Source organism: Mesocricetus auratus, unplaced genomic scaffold (assembly GCF_017639785.1).
Source record: "Mesocricetus auratus isolate SY011 unplaced genomic scaffold, BCM_Maur_2.0 Super-Scaffold_100009, whole genome shotgun sequence".
Lineage (NCBI taxonomy): Eukaryota > Metazoa > Chordata > Mammalia > Rodentia > Cricetidae > Mesocricetus > Mesocricetus auratus.
Genome location: NW_024429193.1, coordinates 25,806,158 through 25,820,158, shown reverse-complemented (window position 1 = coordinate 25,820,158; position 14,001 = coordinate 25,806,158). Strand labels below are relative to the sequence as shown.

Below are 14,001 nucleotides of genomic sequence, written 5' to 3'. Positions count from 1 at the left end.
TGTATGAGTGTGTATGAGTGAATACACACATTCCGCAATGCACATGTTGAGATCAAAGGACAACTTGAAAGAGTTGATTATGGGTCCCAGGTATCATCTCACCAGCATGCCTATGCCTAGATCTTGAGATGTTTGCAACAGTGTTTCAGATTTTGACTTTACATGTACCTGTACGTGTTCAGTTTTCCCAGCACAATTTGTTGAATAGGCTTTTCTCCAATACACATTTTTGGCTTTTTTCTCAAAAGCTAACTGGCTATTGTTATATGGACTTATATCGTGGGCTTCTATTTTGTTTCACTGATGTATTTATCTGGTTTTGTGCCAGTACTATGCAAAGTAGGAGGATAGGGCTTATTTTTCCTATAGTTCCACATCACAGTCCATCATAAGACAAACTCAAGGCTGGAACCTGGAAGCAGAAGCCATGGAGGAGGGCTACTTACTGGCTTGCTCCCATGGCTTGTTCTGCTTGCTTTCTTGTCATAAATGGCCTTTATTGTGTTGAGTATGTTCTCTTAATCCCTAGTTTCTCCACGGTCTTCATCATAAAAGGATGTTGGATTTTGTCAAATGACTTTTTTACATCACTTGATAGAAGTCATCATGTGATTTCTGTCCTTGTTAGTGCATTTTAACCAATGAATTACTGCCCATTTTTAAAATGGAGTTGCTATTTTATTTCTATAAGTAAAATACGAACACACTTAAACATCTCATGATTTTGCAAAAATTGTTTTTTAAATTTAATGGGATATATGTATCAAATGTATATTTACATTTTATAGGTAATATAATATCTTTAAGATTTAATCCATTACCAAAAAAATGATTACCTATAACCTTTAGCAAATCTTTTCCTGTCTTGGGTTGCATGTTATTACATTTTAAGCTGTATTAAACCAAAGGGGATATGAAGACCTTTAGTTTAACAGCTTTAAAACTGACTATCTAGCCTGGCATTGGTGACAAGTGCCTTTAATCCTAGCACTCGGGAGGCAGGGACGTGTGGAATTCTGTGAGTTCGAGGCCAGCCTGGTCTACAGAACAAGTTCAAGGACAGTCTCCAAAGCAATACAGAGAAACCCTGTCTTGAAAAAACAACAAACAGCAACAACAATAACAACAACAAAAAAACTATCTAAACTAAGAACTAATTTAATCCACTCATTACATTATAGCTGATAATTTTAATTAGAATTTCTGTTCTGTTTGATATGCTTTTACATATGAAATAGTTTATTGAGTTTTCTCTTTATTGGGCCAATGTTTGTAGTATGTTTATGCAGTACATTTTAGTGATTAAATACGTGTATATAATATATAGTAATGCAGTCAGGGTAATAAGAATTTCCATTTCTTCAAACACTAATCATCTTCATATGTTGGAACTTCATACTCTTTTGGTCACTTTGAAATACAGCATCGATTGTTTAAACATATACTTAACCCATATGTGTAATAGAGAACCCAGAACTAATTCTTCCTCCCCAGCTGTGGTTTAGTGTCTTTTTACAGAACTACTTTTGATTCCCTTTCTCTAATGCCCTTCCAAGTCTCCAGTGACCACAGTCCCATTATTTCTCTGACACTGACTTACCAGTGTACAGAACTGAGAACATGTGATGTCTGACTCTGACTTAGCATGCAGTGGAGCTAGTTCTATCTGTGTTACCACAAATATCTCAGTAAGCAACAGTTTATTGCATTTATATACACACTTTCTTTGCTGATTCATCTACTCAGAACATTTAGACAGATACTACATCTTAGGTATTGTAAACAGCACTACAGTGAACCTAGAGATCTATACATCTTTTTGGCACAATGATCTTATTTCATTTGAATATATTCCCATGGAAAATCGCTGTGTCATTATAGTACATCTATTTTCAGTTTTCTGAGGAATACTATACAGTATTCCATAAGTCCACACTAATTTATATTCCCACCACCCTTTCTCCACATCTTTTGCTACTGTCTTTTGCTATTTTTGCCTTTTTTATAACAACCTCTCTAATTGGGATTGGATGAACATGTATTGGTGGTTTGTATCATTGCTGTTTTTTGAGGTAGATAGAGTCTCACTATGGAACCCAGGAGACTCTTGAACTCACACTCTGTCTGCTTAAACCTCACCAATGCTGAGAACGCAGACATGTTCCACCACTTTCCCAGCTTTTGATTTGTATAGACTATCTTTACTCCACTGGATATTCTTGGTGTCTTTGTTAAAAATTAATTGGCTATGTGATTGTAAATTTTAAATTTTTCTGTTTTGTCCATTTATATGTGTATATAGTATAACAGTACCATACTGTTTAGTTGCAATAGTTTTGTAATATGTTTTAAAGTCAAATATTGTGATGCCTCTTTCTCCCATCTCCTAAATTTTTATAGCTTGTCTTGGTCCTTTCTGCTTCCATGTAAATATTAGAGCTGCTTACTATTTCTGTGGAAAAAGTCATCAGTATTTTGATGAGAATTGCAGTGAACATTGGAGTAGTATGGTCATCTGAGCAACAGTAAGTTTTCAAATCCATAAACATGGCACAACATGAACAGTGGATGCCTTTCTCTTTTATCCTTTTCAATGCCTCTCATCAGTACTTCCTAATTTTCATTTTATAGCTTTTTCAGTTTATTGCTTACTTGAAAATGTTTCATTTACTTTGTAACTGTCATAAATGGGATTGTATTCCTGATATCTTTTTTCAAAAAATGCATTGTTTATATATTTTTAAAGTACTGTTTTTGAAAAATGATTTTTCTGTCCAACTTCACTATATTAATTCATCAATTTGACTAACTTTTTGACCAGGGATTTTGGTTTTTATTTACAACATCATGTCATCTTCAAACATGAATAAATTAACCATATGCTTTATAATTTAATGAACTGTATCGCTTCCTTTTGATAATTATAAAGACCGTTCTATCTTAAGAAAAATAAAAATGAGTATCTGTCTTTTGGAATCTTACTGGAATAGCTATAGGTTTTTTTTTTCATTTTTAACCATTAATGTTTTGAGGTATATTCTCTTTAGTCCTGATTTCTTGGCAGTGTTACGCTTTCCTTTGTTTTGTTTTGAAAACAAGGTCTCAATATGTAGCCCTGCTTGGTCTGAAATTCACTTTGTAGATCAGGCTGTTTTCAAACTTGGACATCCATCTATCTCTGCCTCTTGAGTGCTGGCATTAAAAAGTATATAGCACCAAACCTTACTGACAATTTTTGTTATAAAGGAATGCTAAATCGTATTGAGTGCCTTTTCTGTATCTATTGAGATGACCCTCCATTCTGAGGAGTGTTGTGTCTTTAGTCAGTGGAGTTAGAAGCATTCTTCATCCCTGTGATGAGTCATGCTTGAGTTTGCTGTCTGATCTTTTTAAGGTGCTGCTGAATTTGGTTTGCTACTATTTTGTGGAGAACTTTTGCATTTATAGTCACTAGTGGTGTATGCTTTTAGTTTTCCTTTTAGTGGGGCTTTTGTATAGTCCTGATGCTCAGGTAATGCTGGCCCCTGAAGAATAGTTTGGCAGTGTTCTTCCCAGTTCGATTAGAGCAGTTTAAGAGGAATAGGGATAAATCATTTAAATATTTCGTATAATTCAACAACAAATGCTCATGTTCTTGAGGCCTTTTTTCAGATGGAAGATTTTAATTATTGTTTCAGTGTTGTAGTTCATTATTTGTATATTTAATTTCAATTCACTTTGATAGCATGTATTCAGAAATCTATCCATTTCTTCCTGACGTTCCACATTTTTACTTAATAGCAGCTTCTTGTGGCTCTTTGCATTTCTGTCCTGTGAAAACACTTGTGTTCACCTCTGACCTTGAGTCTTCCCTGTCTTTCCTGCTAATCTAGCAGAGTGTTTGTCATCCCATTCACCTCTTCAAAAACCACAGACAGCTCATTTAGTGATCACACTGCATGGTGGTCACCTGGCGTGGTGGTCACTCAGCATGGTGGCACATATCTCTCATTTCCCCAGTTTGGAGACAGACAAGCCTTTCTGTACTAGCTTTAATCTCCAGAGTGTAGAGTATGACAGAAACCTTCCACATTCCCCACTGAGTGGGTTCTGCTGGTGCCAAGGATTGACTGGCATCTGGTAGTCAAAATACTACTGTTGCAGAATACCGCTGTACCTTTCCTTGCTCTGAAATGACAATTGTAGTGAAGCTGGGACTTTGCGTTAGGCGCTCCAGTCTTGAGATGTGGAAGAGATCTTCCCTAATACCTGAAGGTCCAACTTGTAGTGAATCTGGACATGTAGCAAAGGCATCTTCTTGTGCCAAAACTACAAGATGCTGAGAGGATTCAGTGAGACATCCACTGGTCCAAAACTGGTGCTAGGGCCAGGCAAGATGATATCAAACAATACCATTGTAGAAGATTCCTTCTTTGGGACAGAAAAGCCACTCAGACCAGCCAGCTCCCCAGACTAGACTTAAAGCCTCTAAGAGCTGTAGACTTCTGTGCCAGGACCATGGGTCTGACACTGAGCGTGAGGGCTGCAGTTTCTTGTCTACCTTTTCTTGGCATCTTGGGTTCCTACCAGCAAGATGGTGGGGGTTGCAGTTTGTGTTGCTGTTATCTGGGTTGCCTTTCTGACTCAGTGCTGTGTAGAGCTCTGCCACTTCCCGGCTGGTTTCTGTTCTCCCTCCCCCTCCTCAAATACAGATTTTCCTTTGTTCCACACCAAGCCCCTCTATTTTACCATCCTGGTTGCACTTTGTCTAGTTTTTCTTCTAAAAATACTGTATTTGTTTATTCTCAATTTGTGATTCAGAGATTAAATAAATTGTAAACTTAGTTTACATCTTAGATTCTTTTATCTTCCATGAGAAAATATGAAACATGAGGGCCAATTTAGCTTTATTGAAAGGAGAGCTTCAGATTTGTCATCTCATGTTCCATAGTATGCCTTGTTACGTCACAAACTCAAGGTACGTCTCTATGTTCTCTGGTTTTAGGGTTGGGTGTGATATGTGTAGCCTGCTGAACTCATTAAAATCAAAATGTCTTCACGTATTTGAAAGAAGTTAGAAATACAACTAGATACGTTGTAGACTTTGATGCTTCTGTACCCAATGTCCTCATGAGAATTGTCTGGTCTTTTTTATAGTGCATTCAAATAAGCGATTGGTTATTAAAAACAGCTGAGTATCCCCCCCTTTGTCCGCTTTCTCTGCAGAAACCTTGAGTTTCTTTTCTCTTGAGTTGTACTGGTTATATGCAGCTATAAGTGGTTGGGTGACATGATGTTTACTTAACATCATGTCCTACTTCACTTTTCATTGCTGTGATAAACACCATGACCAAAAGTGACTTGAGGAAGACGGTTTCTTTCAGCTTACAGCATCATCAGGGGGAGTCGGTACAAGGAGTCAGGAACTAAAGCAGAGGCCATGAAGGCCTGCTGCTTACTGACTTGCTCCCCATGCCTTACTCAGTCTGCTTTCTCATAAAACCAAGGACCACAGTGGGATGAGCCGTGGCACATCTGTCTTCAGTCACAAGAGCACCCACGGGCCTGCCTAGAGGCAATCTGACAGAAGCATTCTCAACTTCACAGATGACAAAGAGCTACACAGCAAATGTTTCACCAGAAATTAGTCATGATAATAACAATACAAGACCTTTATTGACCTCACTGACCACTTAGTTCTTGGTGTGGTCGTAAGCACGAATGGGCAAAACCACAGACTTTCTTCTCAGCTTCTAATTAGAGACTGTTTTGACCATTTACTTGGTACTCTTGGGTTACATAGTGAGCAGAGTGATGAAAAATATCCTGAGTAGCAAGGAAGAGCCTAACAAATGTGTTATTTTGCTAAGCACTTCAGCATGTAAGAAAAGAATGATTTTCTTAAGACTAATGAAGTCAGAGCCCACCTTCAGTAATGACTGCAACTTTGGGGGGGATAACGTTTGAGATGGAGTCATAGATTTGATTCGGTCACTTAGCCCCAAAGTTACCTTCTGGTTATTTGTTCTGGAAATCCATTCAGGGTGCAGGGGGAGACTGGCCATGCCCCTGCTGCTTGGAGCAGCAGGAAGTAGCACCTGGCAGGAGTCAGAAGCTCCACCCCCAGGGGTGAGTGGAGCCATGCCACCCTTTTCATCCCTTTCATTTCAGCTCAGGAAATGAATCAGGCTCTGCTTTTATTTGCAAATCATTTCCAGAGACTCCTACACAAGTAAGCAAGTAGCAGCACCCACCCCCACCCCCACCCACACTGTCTCCTTGCCCGGGTCTTTGAAATCACTGACACTAAAGTTGTTTAGGTCTAAAACCTCCATCTCTTCTATCTTCACTGAAAACAACTTTAGCTGGATGGGTATGACCCAGAAACTTGGTTTTGGGTACTGTTTTCACTGGTCTGTTGGTATGGGTGTGTCCTGCTTGTGAGGAGGCCTGCAGTGGTCACTATACTCCTTGAAGCAAAATGTCAAATAACAGAGTACTAAGCAAGTTTCTCACTTTTTTTCAAGGAAGGAAGCAGGAATTTGGGAGTGTATTCCTGCTTATCAGAAATGAAGTCACAGAACACTGGAGTTAAAATAAATGTGTCATTTAGTCTTTCTTTCTTCAATTATTCAGGATAAAACTGAGGCCCAAAGGATGAACTATCCCCAAGCTGATACTGTAAATCAAAGAGAAAATTACTATCTTTGAAAAAATTTAGTTCGCACTCAGTTTTTACAGAGTACATCTGTGAAATTTTTAGCATAAAAGCCTAAATCACTGAAAAAATTCTGTCTCTCCTCTCTGTATTTCATACTCACGTACATTATCTCTCTTCTATTTAGGGGAACAAAACCTCTCCAGTGTGAAAAGCGCATTATGCAGCCTCCAGAGCAGAACAGCTATTTCAAACTATTGCAGATGCTGTTTCTGAATCTTAGAAGCAGTAACCTCTGTTCCTTTAAAACTTAAAAAGTGCTACTGGAGCAATATATTGTTTAAATGTACAGAAAAAATATCTTTGCAGATGGTGGGACTTTTCAGAGTAATGTTCTCACAGTGGCATTTCTCTGAAAGCTCAAACAGGATGGTGTATATCTGTAGCTTTTGTAAAAGGCTGTCCGTCATGCATGCACTTGAAGTACATGTCCGTCATGAATGCAGTTGAAATACATGTCCTTCATGCATGCACTTGAAATACATGTCCATCATGCATGCACTTGGAATACATGTCCATCATGCATGCACTTGGAATACATGTCCGTCATGCATGCACTTGGAATACATGTCCTCCATGCATGCACTTGAAGTACATGTCCTTCATACATGCACTTGGAATACATGTCCTTCATCTGTGCACTTGAAATCCCAGCTCTGAGGAAGCAGAAACAAATGGTTTCCCTAGAGTTTACTACCCAGCCAACCTCACATACTACTTATCTCCGGAGCAATGAGATTATTTCAGAAAACAAGGCTGGTGGTTCCTGAGGAGTGACACCTGAAGTTGGCCTCTGAATGCCACACTCACAGGTACACCCTCATGCACAAGCACACACACACACACACAAACACCTGCACACAAACATGAGCCCATGCACTCATGTACACCCACACATTCATGTACCCAAAAGCATTCACACAAGTTAAAGAAAAAAAGAAAAGTGTTTATTGTTAAGAATTCAAATCTAAAAGTTCTGAGTAACAAATAATTCTGTGATCTTAAGGCTCAAGTACTGTTAAACTTTCTTGAGATAAAGCCTAAGCTTGATATGAATTTTTATATATTGGTTCTTGGGCTAAATCAGTCTGCATGCATAACTGTTGGGGAAGTCTTATGTCAATAAAGCACTGTTGAGCCAATAGGGAACCAAGATAGGAGGGACTAGGAGTCCAGAAGGACTCTGGGTAGGAGAAAGATGGAGAGTCGAGATGTAACGCCATGGGGTAGGAAGCCCGGAAACTTCTCCGGTAAGAGACATACTTAGATTAACAATTATGGGGTAATTACTTAAATCAGAGCTAGCCAGTAAGAAACAAGTAAGGCCAACAGCTTTATAATTAATATAGCCTCCTGTATGTTTATTTGGGACTGATGCGGCTCTAGAACCAGGCTGGCGGGAAGGCTTCTATCAAGGAAAAAGCTTCTCTTTACACATAACCATTCTGTAGTTGTTCTAAATTTCTGTCCACTGTCTACAGCAAAGACAGTGGACAGAAACCCCAGTCTCACTAGGAAGACACTGATGTATGTGTTATCGGTGCAGTAAGACAGAGGTGGTACAGGGGAAGCTTTGTTATGCCTCTTAGTATAAACTTGATAATAAATAGTAAAATCACTTAGGAAACTAAAAACTATTAGAATATGTGTTTTGTAGTAATAATATATTGCTTCTTGGAGTAGTGTAATTTATCCTAAGAGCTTAGCTTATTTAACTCCTAAAACTAGTCTGCAGAGGCAGTTGTATCATATTAAAATTCTTTTTTACATCCAGAGAAGGCTAGAAAGCCATGATTTGTCAGTGTTCCTCTCCTGCTCTTTAAACTGTGCAGCAATGCTCTTTCCTCCTAGCCTCTGACCCTCATGTTCGGTTAGAACAGTACAAGGTGAGAACACTCCTAAAAGTGCTCTTCAAGAATACAACTGAGAAAATGATCTAATAATTGGGCTCATTTTGATAATGACTAAGCATATAAATAATTTCTCTTTGGCTCACCATACTTTCAGTCAAGTTAATCTGATAGTTATTTGTTTTTTCTTCTTGTTGCTTGTTTGTTTTACTGGGAATGGAACCCAGGCCTCATGCATTCAGGGCAAATGCTTTTCCACTGGGCTACATCACACAAGTTTTCAAAAGCAATGGTGATGTTCAATTAATTTGTTTGATTGAATTTATTGCATTATTGTGGGGGCAGGTAATAATTCTTCTGTCTAGTAAATAACACAGAGAATGAGCCAGTGTCCTTGGTGTCAATTAGCTGTGTACCATACTGAGACAAGTGTCCCAGGTTGACAGTCTGATGTCTATTTAGTAAGAAGCACAGTTACACTATAGATTGCCAGAATGAGTTCCAGTCCTCTTCTCCTTGGTCTGTACTGATAGTATAGAATGCCTGAAGTTTGTCTCTGTAAAACTGTCAATATTTTTGTTCCTTGTACTTTTTTTTCAGTCAAGAGAATCCATCACTTTAAGTGACCTAAAATCAGAAGTATCACCCCGGATTTCGGCAGAGGACTTGATTGATTTGTGTGAGCTCACCGTGACAGGCCACTTCAAGACCCCCACCAAGAAAACAAAGTCCAGTAAGCCAAAGCTCCTGGTGGTCGACATCAGAAACAGTGAAGAGTATCCTTGCCTAGTGCTTTGAAAGGGTGGATTTGCACTACTCCTGTGTCTTCCTTTCCTTGTACAGGGGCTGTGGTGAGAGCAGTCAACATTTCTGGGATGCCTCTAGACTTGAATAGCTAAGTAACTCTGAAACTGCATGCAGTGGGCCTTGCACAGTAAGAACTAGACCAAAGGTACAAAACTTTTTTCCAAACATTAGGGTGTGTACAGTGGGGTGTGTGTGTGTGTGTGTGTGTGTGTGTGTGTGTGTGTGTGTGTGTGTGTGTGTGTGTGTGTTTCTCTGATATGCATTGAGGCTCTATATATCATTTGGATTCTTCTAAAAAGCAATGCTGGGAACCAAAGCCAGACTGGCTGTCTTAGGAAGCGCTCTACTACTGATCTATGTATGTAACCCCCACACGTTTTCTTCTAATATTTGTTTTCCTTCTGTGTATATGAGTGTTTAGATTGAAATTTGAGCAAAGACAAAGTATGTATATAACAAAGGGACCAGATTTCAACATTGAATTTATATTTACTAAAATGGTAAAAACATTGGCTTATAGAGAACATGTGCTTAAATAGAACACAAATGTTTTTTTAAAGATTTTACTATTACTGTAATTTACTCTGTGATTTTTTTGGGCATTAAGGTATGAGACATTATGAATATATGAATTTTTCCATATGTTTTCATATTGTCAGAATCCCATGATATATACACTGATTTTTCCCTAGTGTCTAGCTAGATAGTTATCCTACCTTCTTATAAAAAAATCCTGGGGCCTGATGGTAGGGGTGCATGCCTTTAGTCCCAGCGCTTGGGAGGCAGAGGCAGGCAGATGTCTGTGAGTTTGAGACTAGCCTGATCTACAAGAACTAGTTCTAGGACAGCCTCCAGAGCCACAGAGAAACCCTGTCTTGAAAAACCAAAAAGCAAAAAAAAAAAAAACCCGACCATACTGATCATTGACTGTCCTATGATGCTTTCTACCACTGATCTACACATGTAACCTTCATACTTTTATTTCTGTCATGGTTCCACTGGGGCTCGAACCCAGGACCTTCTGCATGTAAAGCAAATATGATAACCGCTACACTATGAACCCATGCTCATACTTTTATTTTTAATATTTATTTTCATTTTGTGTGTATGATCTTTTTTTCTGATTATATGTAAGTGGGTCTAAAGTTGCAGGGAACCAAACCCAGGCCTACTAGAAGAGTACCCAATGTTCTTAACTTTTGAGGCACTCTCCAGTCCCCATACTTTTTCTTGACAGACCAATCCCTTCCCCAACAGAATTTTTCTTTTAACAAAAGTGTATGGAATATAAATCATTTTGTAAGTTTTTTTCCTTTCTTGTAAGAAGTCTTGCATTGTATTTTTTTTATTAATTTTACATACCAACCACAGTTTCCCCCCCCCCACTCTTCCTCCTGCCCCTCCCCAGTCACTCCTCAGAAAGGATAGGGCTTCCCATGGGAGTCAACAAAGCCTGGCACATTCAGATAGGACCAAGAGCACTGCACCTCCCCTCCCTCCCCCTCCCCACCCTGCATCACGAGTGGGCAAAGCATCCCACCATAGGGAATGAGCTCCAAAACTCCAGCTCATGCACCAGGAATAGATCCTGGTCCCACTTCCTGGAGTCCCTCAAACCAGTCAAGCTATACAACTGTAGTCCTCATGCAGAGGGCCTATAGTTCAGTCCCATGGAGGCTCCACAGCTGTCTGTCTAGTGTTCATGAACTCTCAGGCGCTTGGTTCAGCTGTCTCTGTAGGGTTCCCCATCTTGATCTTGACCCCTCTTTCTCATATAATCCCTTTAAATTTTATAGCATGTAGAAAGAATAAAAGCAATAAATTAGGGATAGCCTACTGGTGGAATCATTCATGCCAAAATCTGCATATTTTCATGTGCATATCTTCAGTCTTGGTTTTTTAAATGAAACTCAAACCATGCTTTCTCATAATTTAAAAAGCAGTGTGAAAATCTTAGATGACTTACAGTAAAATTTGAAAGCTCACAATTTCAGATATAACTCAATTTTTATTTGTTTTACTTCATCTTTTTTTTCTTTTTTTATTACTTTTTTTTTTATTTTAATTTTAAATAGCTTGTTTTACATGTCAATCCCAGTTCCCTCTCCCTCCCCTCCTCCCGCACTCCCCTTCCACCCTCCCTCCCACCCTATTGCCAAATCCTTCCACATAGGGGATGTCTAGAGTCTAGACACTCCCCTAAGAGTCCAGGCTGAGAGAGCATCTCTCTTTGTGCTATAGGCACATGAAGACAGATTGTATACCAGGAATAGACACTGATCCACAGCTCAGAGCCCCATAGGTTGTCCAGGCCTTCTCACTGACACTCACATTTGGGGGGGTCCAGATCAGTCCCATTCTGGCCTCCCCACTGTCGGTCTGGGGTCCAAGAGCACTCCCCTGTCCAGATCAGCTGTCTCTGCTGGTTTTGCCAGCCCATTCTTTGCCAATTTGCTCATCATTCCTCTCTCTCTGTCACTGGGTTCCTTGGGTTCAGTTCAGTGCTTAGTTGTGTGTTTGCCTCTGCTTCCATCAGTCCCAGGATGAAGGCTCCCGGATAGTTATAGACATCAAGTTCATTATCAGGAATGGGCATTCGAGGTGGTCCTTCCACTATTGCTTAGCTTGCCAATTGATGTTATACCTTTAATTACTTCATCTTTTTAAAACATGCGCTCACTTGTTAGTATTTACTGTCTTGCAACTCACTCTGTAGACCAGGCTGGCCTTGACTCACAGAGATCTACCTGCCTCTGCCTCCTGAGTGCTGGAAGGAAAAGTACATGCCACCACACATGTCCGATAACTCAATCTTCTTTCGAAATGTTCATTTTATTTTCTCCAAGCTATAGGAACCCTGAGTTACAGAAGGTAAAAACAATAGTTTTGAAGGCTTCTGTATTATGGAAAGTTCCTCATGGGAGTGGGTATGTAGATTCTCAAACAAGGAATAAATTCTACTTGGCTAGCCATGGACCCCTTTTCTAGAAGTTCTGATCTGATGCTTCAAGAATTTGAAATCATGAAGAATGGAGTGCTGTTCTAAGATACCCTTTGGCTGAGGTGTCTAAACTACCTATTGCCTTTCAACCTAGAAAACAGGTTTTAAAAATAATCCATATTGTGAACTGAGTCCTACTTGGAAGTAATTAAAGGCAAGGGGTTTACATAGTGATGAAGGTATGCACAAGTTTAGTGCTCAGAATCATGTTAGAATGGGAGATTTAATTTTAGATGTCATCACCATTAATAACAGATAGGAAATTGCTATTTAATTGTAAGACTGTTCATAATGTTTAAAAGATATAAAGTAAGATATTTGCTAGGAATATGAAACATCAAAAAGTAAGAGCAAATGAAAGAAACAAACTCACTATCAAGAGAACATAACCTCAGGCTAAGACAAGACAGAGACTAGGGTCCCTTTAATTTTTGTAGCCCAGCCCAAGGCTTAGTATTTAGAAAGTGCCCAGAAGATATTTATAGACACAAAGGGCAGGATGGCCGAGTCCAGAGCCCCACTGCCTCCCCCAAACCTTTCGAAGTTAAAAAAAATTCAGACAGTTGGCAGTGTATGAGCCTCGTACATTCTAAAGTAAATCCCACTCTCTTCCCCATTTAAAGCCAAGCTAGTACTCAATGAGAATTTCAAACCAAACTCATTTCCTCACCCAACAGTCATTCATTAGGCAAATATTGTATTGTCTTTTTATGTCAATCAGATAACCAGATATGAGAAAGCTATTTTTAATCAAAATGTCAATCCTTGCGTTAATGGCAATTGCATTTCGATTGGAAAGATAAAAAGTATCTAGAAACTGAGTTTCACATAGCAGTTAGTGGTGTTGTAAGTAAATAGGGTCTGATAGAGTTTTGATGGACTAGTAGGATGTGCAGGAACAGGACACTGTTTGGGGTGGGGGGGTTGGGACAGAGCTTCCTGGAACTTGCTGTGTGTAAACCAGACTAACCGTGTAGCCCCAGGCCGGCCTAGCACTAAAACTGCCTCGACTTTCCTATTCTGGGATCCCACAATGTCTGCTTTCTGCTTTGTTTTATAAGCCAGTTAAGTGAGAGATTATCTGACAAAAGTCTTATGACTCCAAATGGATAAACATTTTTCCTCATTTGTGTTTAAGGGATAATACATTTCTAAAATTAATTTTAATCTCATCTTTTTCCCTATGTAAAATAATGAGACACTTGGATGTGAAGGCAGGGAGACACTCTTAAGCAAATGAACTGTGTGCCAGTAGATTAAGGAGCTGCCTTCCCAAACCACCTAGGACTGCTGTCTGGGAGTCCATGGAAGCTGCAGTCACAGCTATTGTCTGTGTTTCGGTTGCATGTAAAGAGAAGTGCATTAGCAAGCCAGCATCACCTGCCCCCTGCCTGTGTCTGAGGATGGCAAAGAGAGCTGAAGGCTGTAGCCAGACTGCCCACACTGGGCAGTAAAGCACACCCCCAGACACTTAGAACACCCACTAAAGCCTTGACGTCACTCTGCTGAAATAATGCTTTACTTCTGTCTGTTTCTGTAAGAAAGAAACATGAAATGTTTCTAGGTAAAGCTGTTTTTCAATAGATCCATGGGAATTCTGGAGAAAGGCAATAGAAAATGTTTCTCGTGTAGTGCATAGACTTTAT

At 39.4% G+C, this 14,001-nt stretch overlaps 1 protein-coding gene and 1 non-coding gene across 13 annotated transcripts in view; one reads left to right on the top strand and one right to left on the bottom strand.

Moving 5' to 3' along the window:
• Window positions 1-14,001, top strand: part of Tbck (TBC1 domain containing kinase) — a 136,560-nt gene that overhangs the window by 94,689 nt on the left and 27,870 nt on the right. For all 12 annotated transcript variants that reach the window (XR_005879313.1, XM_013121928.3, XM_013121927.3 and 9 more), the window contains one exon: window positions 9,148-9,323. Coding sequence is in view for 11 of the 12 variants with exons in the window: in XM_013121928.3 (XP_012977382.1) it covers window positions 9,148-9,323 (176 nt within the window). In the remaining variant the exon portion in view is untranslated. The remainder of the gene's footprint in view (window positions 1-9,147; window positions 9,324-14,001) is intronic.
• On the bottom strand, window positions 10,345-10,417 carry Trnav-uac. Its single transcript has one exon. It is a non-coding gene; the product is annotated as a tRNA-Val (tRNA).